Source organism: Buceros rhinoceros, unplaced genomic scaffold (assembly GCF_000710305.1).
Source record: "Buceros rhinoceros silvestris isolate BGI_N320 unplaced genomic scaffold, ASM71030v1 scaffold6867, whole genome shotgun sequence".
Taxonomy (NCBI): Eukaryota; Metazoa; Chordata; class Aves; order Bucerotiformes; family Bucerotidae; genus Buceros; species Buceros rhinoceros.
In genome coordinates, this window is record NW_010423861.1 from 46,598 (window position 1) to 72,438 (window position 25,841).

General features: G+C 39.5%; 1 protein-coding gene across 1 annotated transcript in view; it reads left to right on the plus strand.

Annotated features, from left to right (window-relative positions):
* PDSS2 (prenyl (decaprenyl) diphosphate synthase, subunit 2) overlaps positions 1-25,841 on the plus strand; it is a 46,849-nt gene that overhangs the window by 16,094 nt on the left and 4,914 nt on the right. Inside the window, exon 3 of the mRNA XM_010140573.1 lies at positions 11,658-11,856. Coding sequence (XP_010138875.1) covers positions 11,658-11,856 — 199 coding nt within the window. The remainder of the gene's footprint in view (positions 1-11,657; positions 11,857-25,841) is intronic.

Here is a 25,841-nt window from a genome sequence, read left to right on the forward strand (position 1 = left end):
AGGAATGCCTGAGTATGTAATGTTGTTTCCCTTCCAGTAACTTTGTGGAGCAGGAACTGGAGTCCAGGTGTCCCACCTTTCTCTCCTGTAATCTCCTGGAGACAGACTGACTTTTTTCACTCTTTTGCCATCTGGCTGAATAAATAATTCAGCATTTTGTGTAACAGCAGAATAGCTCAGCAGGAGTGTCCGAGGAAGGAGGTGTAAGGATACCCTGGCCTTGGAGCCGGGTGGCTGCCTGATGCGAGACCAGATTTCCGAGTGATGCTCTGCATGCTTCAGGAGAGGAGCTTGGACTGAAAAGCCAGTGTTCTGCAGTGGTATTGTCAGGTGGCATGTCCAGTGCTCAAGTTCTCCCTCTCTCAGAGGTTTTTGACTTCCAAATGCTGGCTGTCACTTTGAGTTTGGGGGACATGGGCATGTTTTTGACTGATTAACATATCCTTCCTTGTGCTGACAGATTTTCACATTTTTCCCATTACACCTTTCATCCACACAAACACAGAAAGGCAGGAAAATACATGTCTTCAACAGTCATTTTCTAGCTGGAAGTCAACATGTGTAGCTGAGTAGGAAGGTACTTTAAATCATCTTATAGGTGTTTTCTCAGAGATGGCACTTGGGTTACTGAGACAACTCTTGTTCCAACCTGCTGTGAAGGGTGAGTTCCCTTTCGGACACTTACATATTACCGTGCTGTTAAAGCAGCAAATTGAAAAAGCAGAAGAGAAAGTTCAAAGCCAAGGCTGAAAGTTCAGCTTCAACTTCTAGTTTTATGACTTTTGTCACTTTGTGTCACAACCTAACTGTTGTTTTCACTTAGTGTTATTAATTAAATAATACCGAGTTTGCTCATTTAAAATAGACTGTCTTTCGTCGTGGCAATGACAGTGAATTTCATTCTTTTTAGTATCCTGTGTTAGATAATAGTTGAGAGAATAATAGATTCCAGAGACCTTTGATCCACCATTACTGTAAAATAAAAATACAACTTAATTTTTTTTCCCTCTGACCATAATGATTTTAACCTTGTGTACTAATTTGAATGGGTTTGTGGGGGCAGAGTCTTAAATGAGACACAAACGAAGGAAAAATTGCTAATGCTGCCACCGTATATCTAATGAGCACTGTGTAATAAACCATAACCTCTTCAACACTTCTGTGGAAAATGGTGTGATTATTTTGGATGGCTGGCCCTTTGTGTATGGCTCATTACCATCTGGCATAATGTGTATTGATATAGCCTGTAATTGTCAACTCTTATTTGACATGCTGCCTTTACTAAATGTGACTTGCATGGCTAGAACCCCCTAATGGTTATATGGAAAACTGTAATTAAAGAAAGGATGTATACTTAGGTAAAACACACACCCTAATATACATAAAATAATTTTGCAGATGGTCTCGGTTTTTCTTTATGCCTTATTCTGTACATATTCCCAGGTTAGCCCAGCGCCAAATACTTTGCATCACCAATGTAGATACCTAAATGTGTGAGGACAGACGTGAATCCTGAATGTAGGCTGTTTCCCCTCACAGAACTTGTTTAAAATGAATTTTGAAATGTTTATTCTCTGTGTGCTGTAAGATAGAATTACTGTACCTGTGGTAATAGCACGGGTTCCCAGCCTGCTGGTGGCTTTGGTTGCTGGGAACTTGGATGCTTTGGGTGCACTGGGAATGGGAGGTAACTTTAATGGGCAAAGTGGCTCTGATTTTGATGTTTATCTGGAATAGTGTGGCTGGAATCAATGCATTTGGAAATCCCAGGGCTGAAAGCATCTATACTTTCTTAAAAGAAAATGGGCTTCTGGCCAATAGGAAGTTTTCAGACATAGGGACCAACATTATCTGCTGCCAAATCTGAGTAGTCTTTTGTTTATTTTCTGAAAAGTTTCCTTTCTGTAGCTTTACGGTTCATGCATACGTGAATAAGAGACATCATTTTGATAGTCGGCTTGGCTTGCAATACAAAGCAGGCCACAGGATTTCCCCAGCTTTAATCAGCTTTAACACTTGTGCTTAAATGGGATTTCATCAGGTGTTACCTTCAGTTGTGCTGGTGTTGGAGGGACCATCCTTGCTCTTCGTAATAGATTTTGGAAAGTGCCTTCACCTTATTCTTCTATGAATTTGCTGAGGGTCAGGTCTGGGTCTTACTTTATCTTTGCTTGATAATGAGTATTTTCTTCTCTGAAATTTGTTTTCTGTAGTGTAGATACTTAAACTTTCTTTAGATGGCTGCGACCAGTCAGTCCACAGGTTCAGTATCAGCCTTCTCTTTACATGGGATTGTTTGTCACTTTGAGTTCTTTACTCTGCTTATTAGTATGACTCTTCTCAACTTTTCCTACTTGCTCAAATTCTTCCTGAACACAGTTTCCCAGTAATGATTTTTACTAGCATCAGAAACCCAGGGTTGACGGAAACACTACTTTTGCTAGTATTCTTCCCCTAAATCTTCAGTGGATCCTATGAGCCTTTTTGAGCACAGTAGCCTGTGTCTTAGCTGATTATCTGGGCTCGTCTGTTCCTTAGCTCTCCTTCCACCCTTTCCCAAACCTTGAGTGTTTGGTTCCCGATAGAGTCCCTAGTTCTCTGTGTATATGGTCTGTTTTTTCTGTAATTCTAGCTGAGGTCTTTTGATTGATTTCTTTTTTTTTTTTTTTTTTTTTTTTGGGGGCATGTAGATTGAGGTGAGAATACTCCAAAGATTATCCGCCAAACGCCAGCTTTTAATGAATCCCATTTGTTTTCTTGATTATTTTTGGGGGGGGTTTTTGTTTTTTTTTTTTTTTTTTTTTTTTTTTTTTTTTTGCAATGCCTGTTTTTCCTTGGGTAAAGCATACTGAACCAGCTCAGCTGACTCTTACTGAGGATGATTCATTCCCTTCGCTGTTTATCAGCTATGTCATTTCTTTTCTCTTCCCTTCTCTCCTGAGCACAAGTCCTCTGGACCTACTAACTGTAAAATCCTCCTCACCACTGCTGTTCGTGAGCATTATTCACTACTGGACTGGAAGATATTTGTATCTGGTTGTGTAAATATATCGCTTAAAAGTATAACAAGCTTTCTAATATCCCTTGCCTTTACGTTGTTATGTTTCTGCCCAAACTTACATAAAATTCCTGGCTTTGAGGTTTTTTTAGTATATCCTTTTTGAATTGCTTCTGCTTGGGTCCCCGTCCATTGCTGCATTTTCACATTCATTCCTTTATCAATTTTTTTCTTGCTTAGTTTCTCCAGTTTGTGTTTGTTGCTATTGGTTTTCCAGATTGGTTGAGATAGAGAGGGAAGGAATTATAGCTGGCTTGGCTTCGTCTAAACCACAGGTTTTTGGCTTTTGTGTTTTTTGGGGTTTTGTTTTGTTTTGTTTTTAAATCAACACAATCTTTTTAACTGGGGAATTGTGGCTTTCCGGTCATATAGCAAAATATTCTTGAATAGTTTCCAAAAAGTATTCATGTTTTTCTCTTTAATTTATCCAACTGATTCAGTTTATCACTGAAAATAATGCTCATGTATAGTATTATAGGCTTCTAAATATTATATGTCGTATTCATAATTTTTGTAAACTGGTTTTGATTATATTGCTTACATATAGCCAAGGTATTGAGATCACGTTCAGTTGTACCTAAATTTTTAGTTCTGATATGAACTCTTTTTAGCAAATTAAATTTTTAATAGAGAATTCAAGTTGAATGCAACATTTCTCGAGCTAGGAAATCTCTTTTAAAAAAAAATCAGGCGAGTGACAATATTGCCAATACACATTATTCACAGTAGTCGGTATTCTCATGTAATGTCTGCATCAATATTTACAAAATGAGAGAAGTAGGTCTTTAAAGAAGTAAACATCTTAGCTCTTGCTATGACTTACGTAGTATTTGATATGGCCTATATAGCCATTAATTTAATCTATAGCAGACATCAACTAGAATTCAGCTTGTCTTTTATTTATTAGAAGTTTAAGTCTTAATAATTACCTTATAAAAAGACAATATTGCATTTGACATGTTGGAAATATCAATCTTCCCGTAGGGATAACCAGTGATTTTTAAAATGGGAATTAGGGTATGTGTTTTTAATAATGACAGCTTTTAGTAAATTTGACAATATGCTTATAAATGAGTAGCTCTAATTTTTATTCCTGATTTTGTTTGTTATCAGTGGTCAAGTAATCCAAGAAAACTTTTTCCAGATTTCTTACTAATTTTTAATTTACATCTTCAGGTGAATACTCGTGCTTTTCCATTGGTTTGATTAGTTATAGGTCAAGCCTATGTTCTTACCTTGTCAGCCCAGCCTGCGTGCTCCTTGTTTGTTCACACAGCTGGGTTGTCACTGGTTTTCTGGATCTTACAATGATTAGATCCTTCTCACCGTGCAGCCTTCCTCTTGACTTCTCTTCTTTGTTGGTCCCACCTGCATGGCTTCCTCCAGTCCTGGAAACGATCAGTTTGACTTACTGATTCTGGCAGTATTTTTCTGCTGCCTTGTCTGATTAATACTTTTTCTTTTCAAACTGAACTTGAGGTAGCGATTCTTACCAGGTCTTTGTCTAGATTGTCTCGCGTGCTTCCCAGAATTGATGCTTTTCCTACCAGACTGGCAATGTTTTTCTTTTAGCTGCAGTTTGGAAGGGGAATTGCTGTGATGGTGCCATCCAGCACAAGAGAAATGTTTCTGTAGGTCGTGATCATTATTATTTTGCTGACCACTAGTGCCAAATCCAGGAGTAAGCCAGACAGAGCCTTTAGACTCTGAAGGTCACCAGTTAGGGCTTCATTTTGCTGGGAGACGATGATGCAGGTGTGTATCGCTTGCAGTGCAGTGCAGGCAGCTGGCTCCAAGGCTTGGCTCCCCGCTACACCAGAGCGACACAGTGGTGGTCGTCTTTGCACATCAGTGGCACTAGTTGGAAACTGATGCAAATTGGTTAAATTCAGTGTTGCTGTCTGGAGTACAAAGAGGGAGTTGGTTGTTCTGTGATAGACATTAATTATGAGTGAAGTCAAGAATTCCAAACTCCTTTTTCATAATCCCTGCTTTACGTAAGGGAACTGGACCCTCTCTATTCCCCTGCCTGCTGACCACCCGTAACAGCTAGGGGAACTCGCTTGCTGAATTCAAGTACACGTCTGCCCAATAAAAATGAGAAAATATTTTCAAATCCTATAATGGGCTGAGAGAAAAGCTTACTATGACAAATTAGGGGGAGAAGAAATTAAGCAATATTCATTCAGTAGTGGGGAAGATAGAGAACCAAAACATAAGATCTTTTCAAGGACAAAGAAGAAAAAAATAGGAGTATAGGTAGAAGTTTTAACTCAAAAACTTTAGGATACTGGGAAGGGAGGAGATGAAAGAGGTAAGATGTGTAACCAGTTTAAAAACAAATTGATTGACAGGAATGCAGTTAAATGGCGTGCTCAATAAATGTCATAGAATTGATGTCTTTAAACTTCATTTACCCCTCACAAGATGCCTTCACAGTTGCTTAGTGACCAAGGCAGGAGGAACCACAGAAGTCTTGGTCTCTGACCTTGTTAAAGGATAACGGTGGGTAGATATTTTCTGCTGAATAACAGGTACATGATTCATGGTCATGCAGTGAATATTTGGTGCTGTGTTTAAGTCTGGTGCTCTATCCTAACATTTTTCCTGTCAGTGAAACCACAGCACCTGCCATAGGTGTTGACTGGTTTAAACACTTCCCCCCGCCCTTTAATTTCTTGTAAGAGACTATACACAGATGAGAATGAGACTTTCCGTGCCATGGTGCTGCTTTGTTACTCTTTATACATTGGGTCTTTAATAGTGGTGTTATTAACCATGGTGTTGACTTTGATGGGTGAATGGAAAAAAGACCTGTAAAAATCGCTGACCTGTCTTGCTGTGTAACTTAGTGGGTTGTCCTGCAGCACAATGACCAGAGAGGGCATAAAGGATCAACTGAAATTTAGTGTATGCACCTTCTTGGCTTCAGAAAAGTTTTTCTTTCTGTTCCTTGATCACAAAGAAAGTAAAACCAGATACCAAGTTCTGCCCAAATACATCGTCAGCATTGAAGGTTATTACTTTAATTCTTTAGTTCATGCATTTTCGTGTGTAATTTTTCACTAAGGAACTGTTTCATTTTTCAGATTCATAGGTATCGTCACTAAAATGCTGATTTTTTTTTTTACAGGGTTTTTTTTTTTAATGCCAAATGTAAGGATTTTAATCCAAATTAAGCCTTTGTGTACTGAAGATAAACTATTGGATTGACAATCACACATGAAATGTTCAAATCTTGGGTTTATACTATTAGCTGCTTTATTTCAAAGGTTCAATGATAACAGTTCTTAATGAATTTTTGATCTATCGGTTCCATTGTCTTTGTTCATTTCAGTTGCTTCCATTGCTGAAAAATTCTAGAATATGGGTTTTAGTCCCTAATTTAAGTCTTTGGCCCATTTCTGTGAGATATTATACTTACTATCAACATTTTATATTTTTAAATGGCTCTTTGCATAACCTGTCATCCTTTGAAAGGGCCAGTGGAGTTCTGATGGTGAGCTGATAGTGAAAGGTCAACTGACACAAGTTTTCTTCCCATTACCGAGAGCTTGAGTTTCCATCACAAATATTGCAGAGGAGTGTTTAAGCTGAAGTACTCCGTTGTTCATAGCAATACAATTGCGCTATTTAATGTTTCTGTTTCATCATATATTCTGCTAAATGCAAAGAAATAATTTTAGAACAGGACTTGAAATTAGGGACCAAGGTCACTTGTAAGAACTCATACAAGAGTTTGTACTGGCTCATGTTTCGTAGCTCAAGTCTTCACAGAGAACACAAACAACAAAGAGAGTATTCAGGATGCATGGAAGGAACGCTGCAAAATTAATTTTGAAAAGTTGCAGGGGAAATTTACTCTCAAAACCTATTTTGTTTCCACAGTTTTGTTTTTCATCTGTTTTTCGTGTAGGCTTTAAAACCTGTGTTGAATTCTGCATGAGATGCTCATCTCCACAGTAAGGCCATTAGTAACAGTGATACTGTGATAAGGCAGACTCCAGGGCATACAGATGGGAAATTTTAACCCAAACCAAAATTGGGAAATGCATTTTTTGAGACAGAAGCATTTTTACTAAGTTTCTCCATTAGTTCTTTGTTTTTCTCCATAGATGTGGTGCCTGTATGAGCGTGGGGTTTCTACAAAACCCGTATTCCTTCCTTTGGTGTTGCAGCTACCGCCTTAGTTTGTAAGGGCAAATATGAAAGATTTCTTTTCGTGTAGGCTTTAAAACCTGTGTTGAATTCTGCATGAGATGCTCATCTCCACAGTAAGGCCATTAGTAACAGTGATACTGTGATAAGGCAGACTCCAGGGCATACAGATGGGAAATTTTAACCCAAACCAAAATTGGGAAATGCATTTTTTGAGACAGAAGCATTTTTACTAAGTTTCTCCATTAGTTCTTTGTTTTTCTCCATAGATGTGGTGCCTGTATGAGCGTGGGGTTTCTACAAAACCCGTATTCCTTCCTTTGGTGTTGCAGCTACCGCCTTAGTTTGTAAGGGCAAATATGAAAGATTTCTTGAAGACTCTTCAGCAGTTTGTCACAGTGCCTTCACGGGGGTAGGGGAGCAAACAGGAAGGTTAGAAACCGCATTTGCTTTATTTGTTGCAGGATCTAATTGTCTATATAACTCAATTTTGCACTTTTCTAGTATTTTCCTGCAAGCTGGTGTTTCCCAGTCCTAGAGTCAATATAGCTCCAATAGACCTTGCTGAAGAGTTTATTTAATTACTCGTGAAGTTAGTGTTTAGTTTGTACTTTCCAGGATGACGTTTAAAGCTTGAGGAGCTCATAACCTAAGGGATGCTTTATATAGAAAGCATTTTACAGAAATTTTGGTGACTGGTACCAATAGTGTGGGAAGAAGTAGTCAAGCAAAGAAAAACATGAGGCAACTTGGATGCTGCTTGCTTTTACACACCACAGGTAAGAAGAGCCTGGGAATTAAGATTTTCATGAAGGAAAGAGTAGTGTGAAAAAGGACAGCTAAGAGAAGAAGTCTGAGAATCTTATCAAAGACTGGAAGAGGGGAAAAAAATATTGACTGAAGTGGTAGATGGTAAAGGACTTTAAAGGGTAAGAGGCCAATATGTCCTGTCGTCCTGGTCACAGAAACAGAGGTTGTAGAGTCTCCATCCTTGGAGATACTAAAAAGCTGCCTGGCCGTTGTCCTGGTCAACTGTGTCTAGGTGGCCCTGCTTGAACAGCAGGATTGGACTAGATGGCCTCCAGAGGTCCCTGCCAGCCTCAGCCATTCTGGTGTTCTCTTAGTCGAGGAGGGGAGGAGAGGCTGTGTTTCACCATTAACTCTGCTCAAATAATGCACCTGACAGCGGAACTTGTGGCTTTTTGTCTGTGACTCACCAAAACTTCTTAGTAAGGTCCCTCAGCTACTACCAAGCCTCTGTACCGTCCTCTTTGGAGCAACTATTCCTGCATGTGGGTTGATTTTTGGAAGGGGAGAAAGAGGAGATAAGAGAATGTGTGGAGCTCAAAATAGTATCATCCCTCAAAATGTGATGCCTGTACCGGGAGTCTCTGGGGCATTTGGTGACGGTTTGCAGGGAGTTCTTGCTTTGGAGATGAAGGCCACGCAAGTATGTTAGCACTTGGTGAAAAAGCTTTCCTGATTCTTAGCCTGCTTCCGTGTAGGAGCTTCAGGTGTTTTAAAAACGTTGACTGTTTTCTCAGCAGCACCTTGCTATGGCGGTAATTCTTGTGACAACCACTTCTTTGTTGTGTGGACCTGGTCTGTGGAGAGGGAACTGGATGGAAGCAGCAGGAGTTTGTAATCCCGTTGACCTGTGGTTTCTGCTTTTGTCCTCTGTCATACGGTGTTGTTCTAAGTCCAGCACTGCATAAACGTCTCTTTCTTCTTGTGTGTGTTTTGGGATTAGCCGCTTTCAAATACAGAATTATTTAATCACTGGAATGTACTTCAGATCAAGAAAGCCATATGTAGTATTGCTTTAGCCATTGGACAGCAACTTCATAACAGTGGGGGATGATTTTTATGGATGCTGGCCTTTACAAAGTCATGTCAAGAACCATCCTGTACCCGCAGCGGCAGTGTGGACTTCTTATTGAGCCTGACTGTTACGGAGGTTGTCACAAAAAGCATTAAGAAATCTACTGCCTGGGATTTCTGCAATAGGTTTGCTTCGTATATTTTAGGTTTGCTAGAAAGAGAGGATGGAAGACCAGAGTATAAGATCAGAATTAGATGCAGATTATCTGCCTAATATGGTTCTCGTTAGCACAAATAATATGAATGCTGTTTGGAGAACAAACGGATTATAGAAATAGAAATGAAAACATCCAGATCCTGAGCATTTGGAAAGCATGACACTGATGTATTTGTGTAGCCTTTTCATGAAGAGCCGTGCTGAAGTCAGAGAGGGGATTTTGATTTCCTTCATTAAAAGCTTATTAAATGAAGAAATAGGACAGTCGTTGTTTTGCTTCAATAGTTGGGGGTCACAGAGGCGGGCCTGATCTCCTCGGGATATTAATGCCTGCTTTCAGCTGGGGGAAATGAGCCATCGCTTGAGTTAGCTGCAGCTTTATGTGCTCGTCACTAGGGATCCCCATATGTCCTGGGATCTGCGGCAGTCGGAAATGGCAGAGCTCGGCAGCGGGGAGCAGAGGGCTCTTATTGCTATTCATAACAGGTAGCTCGTCTCAATCTGCCCAGAGCAAGTCTGTTTAATGTTGATCAGCTGTCCATCTGATAAACCGAATTGATATGGACATTCTCTCCAAGGGCTGCCCCGACAATGACAGCAGGAGCATCGGGATGTCTTGTTAGTCTTTTTCTCCAAGCTTGAAATTTTATTAACCCTTTGTTAGAGCTGAGCCAAGCGTGAGTACAATACTGTGGCTGGGGGTTGTATGAGTTTCTCCCTCGCCTCTGAAAAACAGCATCAACCTTCAGTTTTGTTGTCTACATGTAGAACAGCTCACTGTTTTGTTTCCAGATCGTTTTTCTCTGCGCCAAGTGAAAATCATGAATTATAAAGGTAGCTTTTAAAACAGCTTAGTTTTTTTTGCATGTGACAAAACATGTTGGGAACCTCTGTTTATCGTCTCCCCCAAGCTCATCTACCTTTTGCACTCCTGCCCAGGCAGAGGGACTCTGCTAGCTCTTCTCTCTTGCTAATTGGCATGGACCACTGGCCTGAAACAGTTGCTGCTGGGGCTCTTTGCAGGTCAGGTATATTTGGGGCAGAAGGTTACTTTAGATTAGTGTTGTTCCAGGCGGTCGCAACACATTCGGAGTGTCCAGAGGCAGCGGTGTTAATTTAATCAGTGTTACGTCAGTACTGAGGCAGAATCTAGCCTGAGCGTCTATCAGCAGGTATATACATATGTGAAAGTGTGGAGCAGTGCTTGGCCACTCTTGAATAAGCGCAGGGAGCATAACGTGCCTTTGTACTGGGTTGCAATTTAATTTGAACTTTAAGGCCTTTTAAGTTGAGGGCGTACATTGCACTTTTGCTCCTATGTCTCCATGACATAAAGGGAACTGCTTGAGTCAGAAACGATGTGGATGTGCTGGAGATTTTGTAAGGGGAGGGCCTGTGTGTATCTAAGTTTGTGGTGTTAAGAGGATGCTCTGGTGCGTTGCTCCGTCCCCCCCTCCCCTTGTCCCTGCTCAGTCATTATGTCTGTTCATCACGCTGTTGTAGTTCTGAGTGAAGGTGACATCTCTGGGCTCTTTGGAGTGACAGTCACTAACTGTTGGGGGCTACAGAGCTGAACTGTGGGAGGAGGGGAGGAAGGGCTGTGCTAATGACTCTTTTCATGCCTTTTCCAAAAAATAAAAATAAATAGAGGGCAAGCCTCCGTGGGATAACCTTTCTGGCGAGCCTCTCACAGGGATTCGAAACCCCTAAATTCAGAGTGTAGCACACTGTGTGTTGGAATAAGAAGTGATTTGTAAACCTATGCAAATAAAATTGGGTCTGCCCCTTTGCTGGACAATCACCTTTGTTTATTCTGACTAAGAAACCCAGTGGAATATTGTTAGGACACAGTTGTAAAATGTTCAGCGTTTCTCCTCGCCCCTCTGTGCCCTCCCCTCTTGGTATGATTGAGCTGCAAGGTATCCTGTTATTAATTTAACTCTAATTTGAGCCGTCATGGAGTGCAGCATTCTTACGGTGTTTGGATCGGCTTGCTCTCGACTGCCCTGCTGATACATCCTTTGTTCCTCCCCGACAGTACTTTCTGCTTGGCATTGTTTTCACATCAGTGTCCCTCAAGCTTCTAGAAGACAAAAAAAAAAACCCAAAACCCAAGCACCATGAGGACTGTATTGATTACTTAGCTTTATTTTGTGAAAGAATTCAAACAAAGGGCAGCGTTCCTCCAAATGGAACCCGTGCTGCCTGCAGCTTACCTGGAAATACTTGGGGATAGTTCTCTGCTTAACACCTCCTGGTTGTGGCTTGTAACATTACACAGAAGAGCTACATGATAATTCATGAAATACCTGTTTAGCACATGCAGTTGGGGTTTTTTTCCCCTTAACAATCTATATTTTATTTCTAGAATAAAAAATAATTGTACTTTTTCTTTGCTTTCAGTCAAAGAAGTCTGGCTGAGATTACAGAACTGATCCACACTGCCTTTCTGGTGCATCGTGGCATAGTGAATATTGGTGAGCTCAAGTCCTGCGATGGCCCGCTGAAGGATATGCAGTTTGGAAATAAAATGGCTGTTTTGAGTGGAGATTTTCTTCTAGCAAATGCTTCCACAAGCCTTGCACAGTTGCAGAATACCAAGGTAAAAAGAAAAAATTTGTTCTGCTGCCAGAGCAAGTAACTATTAGTGAATCTTCCCAGAGAGAGACACTTTAAAATCAGCAGTCGTGACATGTATGTATATATGGAGCCTCTTCTGAAAATCAGCATACGTACATTATAGCTGTGGATGGATTGACAGGCTGCTGCTCTGCACGTGTTTATCACAGTCCTATAGAACTATTGTGGTGATGCCTTCAGTATTCGTTCTGAAGCACCGTAGTAACGGATGAATGGTTAATTTGGTGAATTTAGTATATATGCCGTGGCATCCTCACGACGTGTCAGACTGCACCACCGCTGGAGGACTGCCAGCTGAAGACATGTTTGGCTTGTTATTGTTTTACCATGTGCTTTGTGAGAGCTTTGTCTGTCTGAGGGTATTCTGCGGGGGGGAAAGGCTTCATTTCTTTGTCTACACAGTGCTCAGGTGACATTTTGCTCTTAATAAAATTACTTCGTTAGGCGTTTGGATGCCCCTGAGTATTGGATTGCCCTATTAACATGGACATACTGGCAGCTAAAGGGCAGCTGCAATCCAGCTGCTCAGCCAAACTGAAACTTTAAAGGGAATTGTTTATCATGAGAAATGAATTGTATGTGTGTATGGCCTTAGAAAATGAGACTGATGGAGACCTTAAGAGATCATCTCTCTAGACACTTCTTTTCTCCAGGTAGGATCAGCTACACCAAATCGTTATTGACATGTGCTGGTCTAGTTTGTTCTTAAAACTGCCCATTGGTGGAGAGAGATTCCTGGGCATCCCTGTGCCGGTCTAGTAACACCTGACTACAGCTGAAGAGCTTAGTGTGCCATTCCAGTGAAAACCGAAAATAATTCTATTTTTCAGGGGTACTTTTTAGATATTTGGTGACTTCTGCCATATCGTACTGTAAAATAAATGCTTGTTGTGCATGCGGTTGTCAGTAATCAACATAATTTTGATCCTGAGCTTAAGAAGGAGCCTGTTGGTTTTAGATTTTTGTGCTAAAGCACTTCTTGATGGTAGTTGAGTATTTCTGTACTACTTTGATCATGAGTGTGACAGTTTCTCTAAAAAAGTGGTGTCATTTTGTAACATAGAGCTGAGAATCAGAAAAGACAGAAAATTAGATGTCAATCTGCTGGAATAGTGGGTTAAGCCATTATGGTGATAATTGGTAGTAAGTATTTTTAAAAAAAAGGTTAAATAGTGCAAAATTTTAGTCATACCCTAACCAAAATAGGCTGCAATTGATTTTACTAATTATTGTTGATTTACAGTCATTCTCTTTTGTTAGTACTTTCTCAGATTGTCAACAAAGAGATTCCAGACCAAAAGGTTTAATCCTACATCAATTTTTTGTTTCCACATGAGCAGGAAGTTTTATAAGAGGTAGCACCTATTACTTTGCATATAGTCCACCCTTAAGTATTGCAGCAGCAATGTATAATCCGTGAAAACTGGCCAGGAAACAAGCTTTCAGTGAAATGAAGCACAAGTGCAGAGAAATACTTTTCTTTTTTTTTTTAAGCAATCATTATACTGCATGTCGGAAAATTCTGCCAAAACATTTTAGCACTTTTTTTCATTTTTCTGACATCTAAATACTTTCATAGCTTCTACATACGATAAGTGGGATGCCATTATGGAAACTGATTGACTTAGTAAATTATTCTTTTTCATGCGTCTAACCCTACTAGCAAAGTTAGAAAAATTGAAGTACAAGCTATAGAAATCTCTTGACAGGTGCAATGATTTAAACATACTGTATTTATTCTTTTGTAAATGATGAATTTTCAAATCTGGCATCTGTTTTTCAGCAGTGAGAAATAACTGTGACTTTTTTCCCTCATAATGTTTTGTTTTCTTTGATGTAAAAAGTAAAAATCACAGTCCTGCTTTTTCACTGGCATTTCTTTGGTAGCTGAGCAAATTGGCTAATGAAACAAGCGGTAATATATCATACGCGGCACTGACCACGGTAGAGTATAACCTCCGTAGCCGTGCATAGCTGTTGTATAGACTAGACTTTAAAGGAGGTTTTAACATTAGCCAAAACCACTGCTACCAAGATAATTTTATTGTGCTGTTAAACTCTTGTCTGAGCTTGTGTATGATGCATTTATCTCTGTGCTTCTCTCGGGGCTGACAATTAGATGTGAAATTCTGTAGTCGTAATGAAATGCAGAGCTATTTTATAATTGCCAAGGGTAAAATTAGCAAAGTCAATTATTTTCCCTTAGGCTTTTCCCTGTAGATATTAAAAGGCTGCAAGGTAATTGCCTTAGGTAACACTTTGATTTTTAAATAACATTAAATATAGGAATTGTTGTTGTTAATTCGTAGTAATTTTCCTCTTCTTGCTACTGTGGTAGAATATAACTGTAATTATGTTAACAAGATTCAAGGCTCATGGTTTGTGTTTTTGGGAGTTTCTTTTAAACTAGTGCTCCTACTTCTTGTATGTTTGCTGAAGTTATGCAAAATAGGGGTTTGGGGGAGGTGTTTTGGGTGGGTTTTAGAATATCTGAGGTACAAGGACTCTAGATTTCTTGAAATGTCAGTTGAGAAGCCTCCTCTAAGATAAAGTCTTCTCTGGTGCTATTATAAAGACATCTAAAATTTTCGTTTTTGAACACATAATACTTCAGGAGAAAACATTCTCATTTTCTACTCTGTGCAATTTTTAGACGTTAATTGTGATTACAAAGCTGGCATTGACGGAGGCTTGAAATAAAGTTCTGAAGGGCAGATGCAACTGTGTGCTGCATTGTCATCATGGCAAAGTTCTTTATTTAGGTAATAAAAACTTTAATTTCTTCAGAAAACTTCTACAGCTACAAAGAATTAGATTGGTCAGATCACATGTATTTGCAGTTCCTTTACACTTTCACGTTAACTTTTTGATCACCTTATATAAACTATTCTCTTTTTTCAGTCTGCTTTGTATTTTGGGTGGTGGCTTTTCTTGGCCTGCAGATTGTGATGATAAATTATGTTGTCGACTGAAGATGGTGTGGATAAAATCTGACTTAGGAACTGCATCCTGTAGTGGACTGGGCATTGCTATGCCTGGAGTTGAGCCCAAAGATGAACTTAGTAGTAGTGGTGTATCAGCAGTGGGTTTAGGAATGGCGAGCTGCTGTCAAGGGATGCCAAAGGCATGGCTGGGTTTTGCGGCTTAAACCATAACACAGCAACGCCTGGTAATATGCTGATTTATTGGATCGAGGTGTGTTTATACGGGATGATGGAGTTATTTTGATAGGTTTTCTCATTTTGAGGTTGCGCTGTTTTGATTGTGATGTTTGTAAAAGTCATTGTAAACATACAGTTGTAGGAGAGATCGAAGAGTAAATGATGTTTACCTGACAAAATAAGGTACTTCCCAACTACCTTGTGGGCTCTGTGACCATATGCAGTTTGAAATAAATATGTGTATAAATTATTAAGTTTAAAAGTTTGACAACTGGTTCTTTGTTGCCATCTGAAGGGAATAGAAGTTTAATATTTGTTATCTCACTTTACCTAGCCAAGGATATGGGATGAAACTGCTAACAGGAAGTTCTGTTGCATCAAAGTCTTTCCTTGACTTTGGTCGCAAAAAGTGTTAATTTTGTCTTTGATTTTTTTTTTTTTGTCTTGATATTTTTAGGATCGCATTCCGATGCAGACATAGTAACTGCAAAAGTAACAAGCATTAATTAGCATTTTTCTCACCTGTCAGCAGATACACGATATGGATGTTTTAACACAAGTGACGCGTGAATATTGACCACAACATTATCAAATAATGTGCTTTTTCAGTGTGCGTTGCAGATAAGTCAGAAGAAACCTGTCGCAGCTTTAAAGCTAGACCTTCCTAGAGCATCTGGATCGTCAGTTGCCTTATGAAACTATGAAAAGGGTGCATAAAAGATGTAATGATGACCAGTTTTGCTCCTCCCACACCGAAGGCAGTGATACATAAAACTTCAGAAGGGTGAAATGATGCATTTAGCGCAATGCCTACTCTGATGTGCTGATGACTAAAGAAAATGATAAAATAAGCTGCAAATGTGTGGCTTGCAACTCCATAGACTGATAGGAAGGCTTCCCTTTGTATTAAAAAAAAAAAATCCCAAACCAACCAACCAAAACCAAACCACCAAAACCTAACATATCCAAAACAAAAATAAAACCCCCCAAAAAAGGAGGTGAAAAAAAAAGTCTAATGGTAGTGTAATGGTAGTATTCTCCATAGTTCTTACTGTAATCTTAAGAATGACTCTATTTTTTCCCACTATAACTCAGTGAGCTCTTGTTGGAATGATTAAATTGTTCACAGAAGCACTTCAAAATCTACAGCCTGTAAGCTTGGAACTGAATTGAAGAATCTTGTCTGTCAATGCAGAGCTTTGCCAGAAGACGACATTATAGAGCATTGTTTTATTAAGCGTTATTTGTTTATAAATAATCAGTGGCACAGATGTAATACTTGCATAGTGGCTGCATTTCCTTATGTTAAGTTTGTGTATTCCTAAAGGCATAAATGTGTTATTTACAAAATAGGCCTTGTGGTTGCATAAACATGAAAAAGTTATTCATGTAAGTCTTCCTATTGCAACAATCTGAATGTACATTGTGCTTCATCAAATAACTGCCTATGTTGACTTATCATTTCTACTTCTGTAGTATCAGTTGTGGTCCTCTGGGGAAGCCTCAGTTTTGAACTTGAATGACTTGGTTCCTTCCTAACCAGTGAAGGATATGGAGAGTAGCCCCTTTCTGGAATTATGCCAGTTGCTCTTTTGATATAAATTGACATTTTTGAGAATTGACCAACAAGTCAGCTAGAATCTACAATTTTAATTTCAAAATGTCATTTAGGAAAGATAGTACTTGTATCAGGTTTTTTGTTTCTCTGAATCATAGAATGTTTGGGGTTGGAAGGGACCTTTAAAGGTCATCTAGTCCAACCTCTCTGCGGTGAGCAGGGACATCTTCAACTAGATCAGGTTGCCCGGAGCCCCATCCAAGCTGACCTTGAATGTTTCCAGAGATGGGGCATCTACCACCTCTCTGGGCAACCTGTACCAATGTACAATGATGTCAAGAGAAGAGCATAAACTTTTCAAAAGATATTTTAAGTATTAAAGCGGTGAAAAATCATGGACTGGCTGAAGACATGATTCCTAGGATCAGTGGCAGTGGTCCTCTCTTCAAAACTGAGAGTTTAATACTACACAACATGAAGAGTGCACACCATCAAGGATGCTGTGAGAATTATCCTTTTTAACAGGAAATGTCTCGTTGCTAGTGTAAAGGCAGCCATTAGCAGCCACTGACTTGTAACAGGGCCAAATCACTGTCCCGCAGAACAGTGCTCTTCATTTTTTTAGAGGTGAACAGAAGGTGCTTCTTGGTATATGTAGTTGAGATGAGTTATTTTCAGAGCAATGAAAGTTATTTTGAATGAGCTATTCTTCATTGTTTGCTCTGGTGGAAAATTTTAACCATAAATACACGCTAAGTATATTTACATTATATTTTACAAAAATTAGACAAAGACCCACAATCTGAATTTTCCTTCCAAAATTCAGTAGTTGTATTGATCAGAGATGACAGGATGAAAAAATCACAGAGAAAAGATGAGAACCAGAAGTAATGTGTTTGCTCCCCATTACAGTGTTAATAGGGAAAACCGAAGGTGATGATAAAACCATTTTAAAATCGTGTTTACATTTTTAACTATTCTTAACTCTTCACCTCTGCTCTCATAGCTACTTCCTCTTTCTTCCCCGATACAAGCTGCTGTTCGAGATCAGTACCTTTAACATGATCAGCTCACAGAGCAGCTAGATGACACTGAGGCATGAATTTGGTAAGAAGCAGAGATCAGATTAGATTAAGAGACTGTGGTTGTGAAGTTTGATAGTGGAGTTGAAGTTGGAAAAAAAAAGAAAAACAACCTGAAATATTTTTCTAGAGAGCAGAATAAAGTGCTTTTCTGAAGTACATTAGTTATCATGCCTGTCTTGCTGTACTTTCCCCCGGGGCACTGCTTGATGGTGACTACTGGACTAGATAGGGAGCAGCATAGTATCTATATTGCTGAGTATTTGTATTCTAAATTAGTGTTATTAGGGTGCCACAGGGGCTTGTCTCAAAACCAGACACTACTGAAAAATGTTAGATAAGTTTAAAAAGCTCTGAACTGATTTATGGAAAAGTACACTTGGGGAACACTGTTTTATCTGGGTAATAGGGGAGAAGAAAACCAAGGCAGAATTGTAATGGTTTTGAATCTTTAACCTGAGATGACATAAGACAACTTAGCCATCATGATTGCATTATTATTATTAATAAAGCTCTTCTTTGGCAGCTGTAAATAAGCAGTTCTGTATCTTAAAAATATTGAGATATGTACTCAGTATTGGCATACAACTTGGCATAGATTTTATCAGAGTGCAGACACACTTTCAGTACTGTTTTAATTATTTTTAGGGTGCACCAGAATTTACTATTTTGCATCTACTCCTGAGAAGTAAATCTGTTTTTTAAAATAAAACGTAACAGATTGTAATTCAAACAAACTTTATGTTCATTTCATGGGCAATGTATTGTTTTTTCTGCCAACGTTCTCAAACACAGTTTTTTTATTAAGAAGAATTCTTTACTAAAGGTTTGTTGAGTCATGTGAAGTTCCTTTTGTAGCCAAAAGGCACTCTTCAGAATAGTTGATGAGAGTATTTAAGCATTAGGGGGGAAAAATTCCTGTATGTTAGAGATAAATGAGAATCTATTGGAGTCAGTACTTGGTAATCAAAGTTTTCCCACACCACTGCCTTAAAACTTTAGTCTAGCATTTCTGCTGTCATTAAAGCTAACAGCTCTTGTGATGATAATGATCATAAAATTGTAGAACGATGCTAGTGAATCTCTTAATTACGGCGTTGTGCTCTTCCCATTGCCCCTTTCTGTGCTTGGGTCAGTGGAACAGTTCCTTAGCAAGTGGTTCATCTGCCTTTGTTTTCAAGAAGTAAATTTATAGCCCCTAAAATAACACCTGAGCAAATGAAGCATTACATTTTCTGAATCTATTACAGATTTTGTTTCTATTTTGCTATTGCTATCTATAACTGGTATTACAGTGAAATACTTGTAAAATTTCATTACCTTAATGGCTGCGGTTATATGTTTGAGAAGTAATCTTTTGGAGAAGTTAAATTGGAGGATTAGGTGATACAGCTTATTAATTTATTAATTGAATTGAAATTCTTAAAATTAGACTTAATCAGTAATTGTGGTAATAGGTTAGAAACAGTCTCCTTCTTGACCTGTAAGAGTTCTACTGCATTGCAGTGAATGTCAGTTTTGAGATTACAGCCACGTTGTTCTGGTTCCTAGTCAAAGCTTTCCTCAAACAAGTCTATGCTTTACCTTGGTGGCCTTTTGCACTTGTACTGTTTTTTAAAGCTAATGCTTATGTTAAGCTTTCCCAAAGCTGGACTCCAGTGGGGTTAGTATAGGTCTCTATGAAAAGATTTTGTTTTTCTGTGGTTCTTTGCCATGGCACTGCTGGAAAAATTTATGTTCAGATTTCAGCCTGTTTGTCCTCCCACTTCTGCATGAAAAAATAGTTTTGCAAAAAGAAAAGGAAAAAAGAGTGATTTCTACCATTTCCCTTATGGACATGCATGATTTACAACCAGTGCCTTGTAGCAGAGTGAATGCTGCGGAACATGGAAGGGTTGAGATTGAGACTGATAGCAAAATACGTGCTCATAGGTCTCACTATGAATCACCAAGTCTAAGACTGAAGCTCTTTTCCAAAAATATACTGCAAGAATATTTTGAAAGCATCAAGACATGGAGCTATCAAGAACAGGCTTGTGAATGTTTGAGATTCTCTCTCAATGCTACGTTGACTGAGCAATTAGCAGTCTCAGAAAAGTTATCTACGCAGTTCTGATGAATTTTCAATAGACTACTACAGATTTTCATACCGCTTTGCACCAAGTCCATGTAAGTTTTTGTCTCTGAATCATCTCACCGACAGTTTCCTCAACTTGCATCTGAATTTGCCTTCCTCACAGCAGCAATCAGACACATCTTTCTGGTTCTCTGGTCTGCCCAGGAGACCAAAGTCACTGTTTACTGCTTGACTTCCTGAACAGAGTACCTGTCATTGTTCCAGGTAAATATTGTCCTCCTTGGAGGTAAACCACACAGCTACTTCTAACGTGTGGTTAAGTAGTTGCTCTTCTGATAGAACTATTGAATGCCTTGTCCTAATTAACAGAATGGTCTGGAAAATACTAATATGCTGTCTGTATATGAAAGGGAGAGGGCTCTGCAGAGATGACTGCTGAGCATCAGTGAAGAAGAGAGTGAAAAGTAATTTGAAGAAACTGTAAAAAAACCAAAAAGTGATACTGGGAGAGGGAAGTCGGAGGTCATTCAGGATCTCAAGATAACCGCTACACCTGGGAAATGTGTTCTGCATAGTTGGGGCAGCAGTGTCTGTCCCTCTGCTGTTTGCTCCCTTTATGTGTGACACTGAATTGGTTGTTGTCTAGTGGTGAAGGCAAATGACTTAGGAGTCAAAAATATTTGCAGGCTTAGATAGATAGATGCATATCACATGTGTCTATAAGATGTGTATATATATATAAATCAATTTAATTGCATGTTAAGGCCAAATTCTGGAAGAAAGCTATTATATTTTTCAAAAGGCAAAACCTCTCACTTTTCAGAGAACAAATTGCCTCTCAAAGATTTGAGGCAAACATTAAAATGTGGCTGTGTTTGCTATTTCCTTAAGTGGTAACAAGAAACTGTATCCAGGATGTTGATCGCTGCCAGAACACGTAGAAGATGGATATTCAGAAGAAAACAAAATTTATTCTAAGAAATTGAAGTAATGAAGAATCGTGGGTATTATTCTGCGTGAGATGCACGCTGTGAGAAAGGACTCTCCAGAGCCAGCAGTTCTGCTGCTCCATTCACCACTTAGAATAGGTCTTGGCACTGTCCAGATTTCTTAAAGCAGAGATGTTCATTACAGCTCGTTCTTTCACAGCCATGGATAATCATCATGGGGGAATTCATTGCTAAGTAACTTTAGCTCATTTACAAATCACAAAATGAAAATGAGTTTTCATAAAGTTGCAGAAGGTGATGTCCTCCACGAGCAATATTTGTAATGCCAACTTCATCCTTTTTATAGCTGAAGCAGTGGAAGATCACAAGTTCTGTTTTCTTGGCTTTATTTAAACTTTGTTTCTTAATAAGATTCATACTGAGAGTGAATAGTAGGATTAAAAGCAATCAAATCTATTTCTATAGAAATACTGTCTTAATACGTCGTTTAATATGTCGCTCCGAAAGTAATGCCTCTTACGTAGTATTTATTTCCATGGAAACTACATCAGATGCAAAGAGCGCCATAACACAATTTGATAGAGCACATTTTCAGCTACAACACACTTTTTTGGATGTAGTCACCACCATTGGCTGTGCGTTTTTGTCAGCGATGAACAAAAGCCTGTGTGCTGTGCTCTTAACGATCTGCTCCACCAGAGGGGTCCCACCATCACTGTCACCACTGCTGGAAGCGCCACCCACTGCCTCACTGTGCCGCCATCCATGTTTGGTCTCTGTAAACGTTCAGCAGCATTGATGAATGTCAATGGGTGCCGGTTTTTTCCGCGTGGAGGGATTCAGTTACACCCACTGCCTCACTGTGCCGACATCCATGTTTGGTCTCTGTAAACGTTCAGCAGCATTGATGAATGTCAATGGGTGCCGGTTTTTTCCGCGTGGAGGGATTCAGTTACACCCGTTTGCTTCATACACGCTGCCATGTCAGGGGCCGTGTTGTCAGACTGCTCCTCTGCTGCCGTCTGTCACATGGCAACAAAATTTAACAGCATATTGGTGGGAAGGTTCAACTTCTATTGCTAGACTACCAACATCCACCTCTGACATCGTGGGCCAACGTGATAAAATAGGAAGCATTACTTTCAGAGTGGCCCTTGAATTATCTCTAACAGACTCCTTTTTTTTGAGTACGGACTTAATACATATTGACATCCATCTTTGGGAGGGTAGGATCTTAGCGCATACTTGGTTCTAGAGGTGGACTTTAACAAGGCACGTAATAAATGATTTTGCAGAAGGCCTGGCGGTCACAGGGGTTAGTATATAGTCAGCTGGAGTACAGCTTCAGCTTTTTACAAGTGAAGATAGATTTTTGTGATGGTTCAGTTGCTATTCAAAGCACTTAGCAGTAGTGATGACAATCTAAAATTTGTCTGGATGGCTTTTCTTAGTCTCCCATGAATTCAACTATTCATATAAGGGAAATCTCTTCCCAGTACACAAGAGTGTCCCCAGCACTCTTAGGAGAGTGTTTGGCACCAGCTTTGTAGCCTTGGTTTTATGATCTCGCGTCACTATTAGCGATGCTCACTATTACTGTGTCTATTATTATAGACGTGACTATGCAAAGCATCTGTGGTCCTCTTCCACCCGCTTCTGGTATCACTGAGTGGCTGAAGTTTGAAGGGACCCCTTGACATCATCTAGTCCAAACCCCCAGCTCAAACAGGGTCAGCTGTTGTCCAGATGGCTTTTAAATATCTTTACACATGGAGACTTCACAACCTCTTTGTGCAACATGTTCCGTTGTTCGATGTCCTCAGATGTAGGCGTGACCCCGGCAGGTCCGGGAAGAAGCCTAATTAGCCTAAGTAGAGAGGTGTCAGTCAGCAGCAGGAGGTGCGTCGTTTGGGAGGAGACAGAGAGGCTGGGTCAGTGGGTGATTGGAGGAGAGTGAACCTGAAACCAATCCAAGGAGGGCACGTAGAGTAAACACTGTACTAGAAAAGTGTAAAGCAATGTGGGAAGAGAGAAACTACGCACTTTCTTCGGCACAATGGGGTCAGTAGCTGATTGGAGGAGAGTGAATTTGAAACCAATCCTAGCAAGGCACGTAGCGTAAACACTGTACTTTATACTATATAGTATAAAGCAGTGTGATAAGAGAGAAACTACACCCTTTCTTTTAGCACTTTCTTTCCAATAAAGGCTTTGTGTGCACACAAGCTGTTGTCGCGTTGCCCGAACCGACCGATCGCGACACTCAGAGTAAAGTGTTTTCATGTTTCTATATGGAATTCTATTATTTAATTTGTGCCTGTTGCCTCATCCTGTCAGTGGGCACAACTGAGAAGAATTTGGCTCCCTCTTCTTCATTCCTTCCCAGCAGAAGTTTATACACGTTACTTCTAGGAGAGGTTAAAATATGCGTCTTGTAAATAGGGTGACAGATTGTGTATCATCACATCTTTTTGTACTGCTCTAGAGCTCGTATCTAAAACAAACCTTTCCAAGGTCAAATTTTTAGAAGTGCCTTTACATCTGGAGCACCTTCAGTGCACAAAACTGTCCGGTAATGTAGGTGAGTTAATTGTATTTTAAAACAAAACACAGGGGTATTTGACATCTTGTTGTCTAGCAAAAGGATTGACTCTTAGGATGGACTGGAACGGGTTGTTAATATTAGTGTTTTGAAACTCAACAGCATTTCACTTGGATTCTAGAATTGCTGCTACTTCTGGTACAGCAAGTCATTGATTTGCTAGTTCGAGAAACATCTGCAGCTTTGTTGAGTTGAGTCCATCTGTCAGATGCTAAATGGTATTGCTTCTGACTCACGTTTGTTCAGATACAGTCTCTGCAAAACAGTTAATACCACTTGCAGGTGTAATTTCTGTCAACTCGGAGCTAATCAGATTTTTTTTTTATTCAGTTTAATCCAAAATTCATTTGTGAACATATCCCGGTTTAACGGTTGTCTGCACCAACGTGACTGGAAGTAGAGTTTTATAGGCATGTTCTTCTGTGTTACTTATTGATGAAGAGGGTTTTCTAGCTACAGAACTCTGTAGTTGCGATACATTCACTGTTTTATATAGAAGAGAGATATCTGATGAAATTACCCCATCCAAAAGGGTCAAGCTGGAGAAATCACACGCTTCTCTAACCTGAGTCACTCGCTAACAGTTGGTGAGTGCTTTAGTGCAAGGATCTGCTGCACTGGATCTGCAGAGATTTTAATACACTGTGTAAGTAAGGTACCATGTGGAGGTAGAGAAAGGAAAACAGTAGTTCTTCTGGCAGTTATCTATCATCAAGGAAAATGACTTTATACTTTATACTGTATACCCCTCCCATGGATAGTGTTGCATCAGCATAAAAAGAGTGACTTAATACTGTTGAAAATCCTTAAGGTAGACTGACCTTACGGTAGGTGTAAGGTACTAACGACACTCACAGTGACTGCTGGTGATTATTTTGATGGGTTTTTTTATCTTTAGGAAGAACTTTTTATCAAGTAGTGGGTTTGGGTGGTGTGTGTACATTGCACGTCATATTTTGCTTCTAATTCATCATTAACTGAGTGAAGAAAATGATAAAAGTGTTTTCCAAGAGCATTTAAAATTTGCTAGAAAACAGATCAGCGTGAGAAATCCTTTTTGTGTGTCTCAACTAAGAGGGGGGCAGCTTCAAAAACAGTAAAGCTCAAGATGATTTCAAATAGTAAATCCAATAGGATTCAGTAAGCATTACGTTAAAAAAACGTTTTGTAGGCTGGCCCGCTTAGTTACCTGTATGACTAATGATGTTTGAGGAGATTACCGGGAAAGAGAATTGAATTCCAGTGCTCTTGGAACTCCTTAGAGTTTTCGTTCCTTTTTTTTCTTTAGGTATTATTGAACAATCAAAATCCAATCTCAGCTGTTTACTGAGTTTCATCTTTAGCTTCCTAGTGTTGCAATGTTTCAGTGTCAAACGCAGGAGAATATTTAATTTTAAGAACGTTCCATGGAATTTTTAAGTGTGGAAGTATTTCCATGAACTAGCACTTGTTTGGGGAGGGAACTTCAAATGCAAGTTGAAGGAACTGTTATCTGTATATTTTATGTTTCCTGACTATAATATTATCTTCTTGTATGGAGACATCTTGCTATATTTTCAAGTCTCTGCATCAGCAGCAAGAAGTAGGGTCTGGCATAACAGATGAGTGAGGAAAGGATATTGTTTCAACACTAAGGAAGGAAGGAATTACTCGTGGTCCTTCTTGAAAGGAAACTGGCAAAGCTAAGGAAGTGTGTCAGATAGAAATTGGGAAAGATGAGGATCAAAGATGCATCATCCATTGCTGTGTTCTTCCTAGTGCTGTTCCCTGTCTTCCTGCAGAGGGTTCATCCTTTTCCTGATGTTACATTTGAAAATGTGTGGTAAAGTCTGGAGAGATGCTGTATTACTGCTGAAATAGAGTGCTCTGTGTAACTAATTCCATTTCGGTTGCTGAATTTAAAATAAAACCACCACACATTGAATGTATCTCAAATTCATTCCTTTTTCTAAACTAGAGTAAAAAATAGGAAAAACTACATATGCAGTGTTACATTGCATTGAACTTTAAACAAAATATTTCAAAGACAAAGTGCTTGAGTTGCTAAACTGATGGCAGCGATGTCGTCTTTTCATCCAGGGTGTTTAGAAATCCTGTGAAGGATGAGTGAGGCCCAGAATCTATTCTTTTTACTGTGCTTGAAGGAGTCTGAATCACATCTTCTAACTTGCAAGAAGGTGTTCCACCAAAATGCCTTATATGCTGTGATTTCCCTGCAGTCCTTCTAGCTTTAAAGATTCACCTTGCTTAAAGTACACCTCTGTTTTTATGGACAGAGCTGGATTTCCCAGGGCGGTCAACAGCAGACAAGAACTGGGCTGCCGTACCCGTGACAGTGAAGGGGTGGCCCTACTCTGTGTCATGATGTAGGCAGAATGCTTTGGGAATTCTGAACACGAAGTTATCTTATAGAAGGGTCCCCACGAAACTGCCTGAAGGATTTAGGCTGATTTCAGGAAAAGGAGAGAGGAAATTAAATGTGTGGTTGGTTGAACGTCCTGAGTAATTTTCTGAACC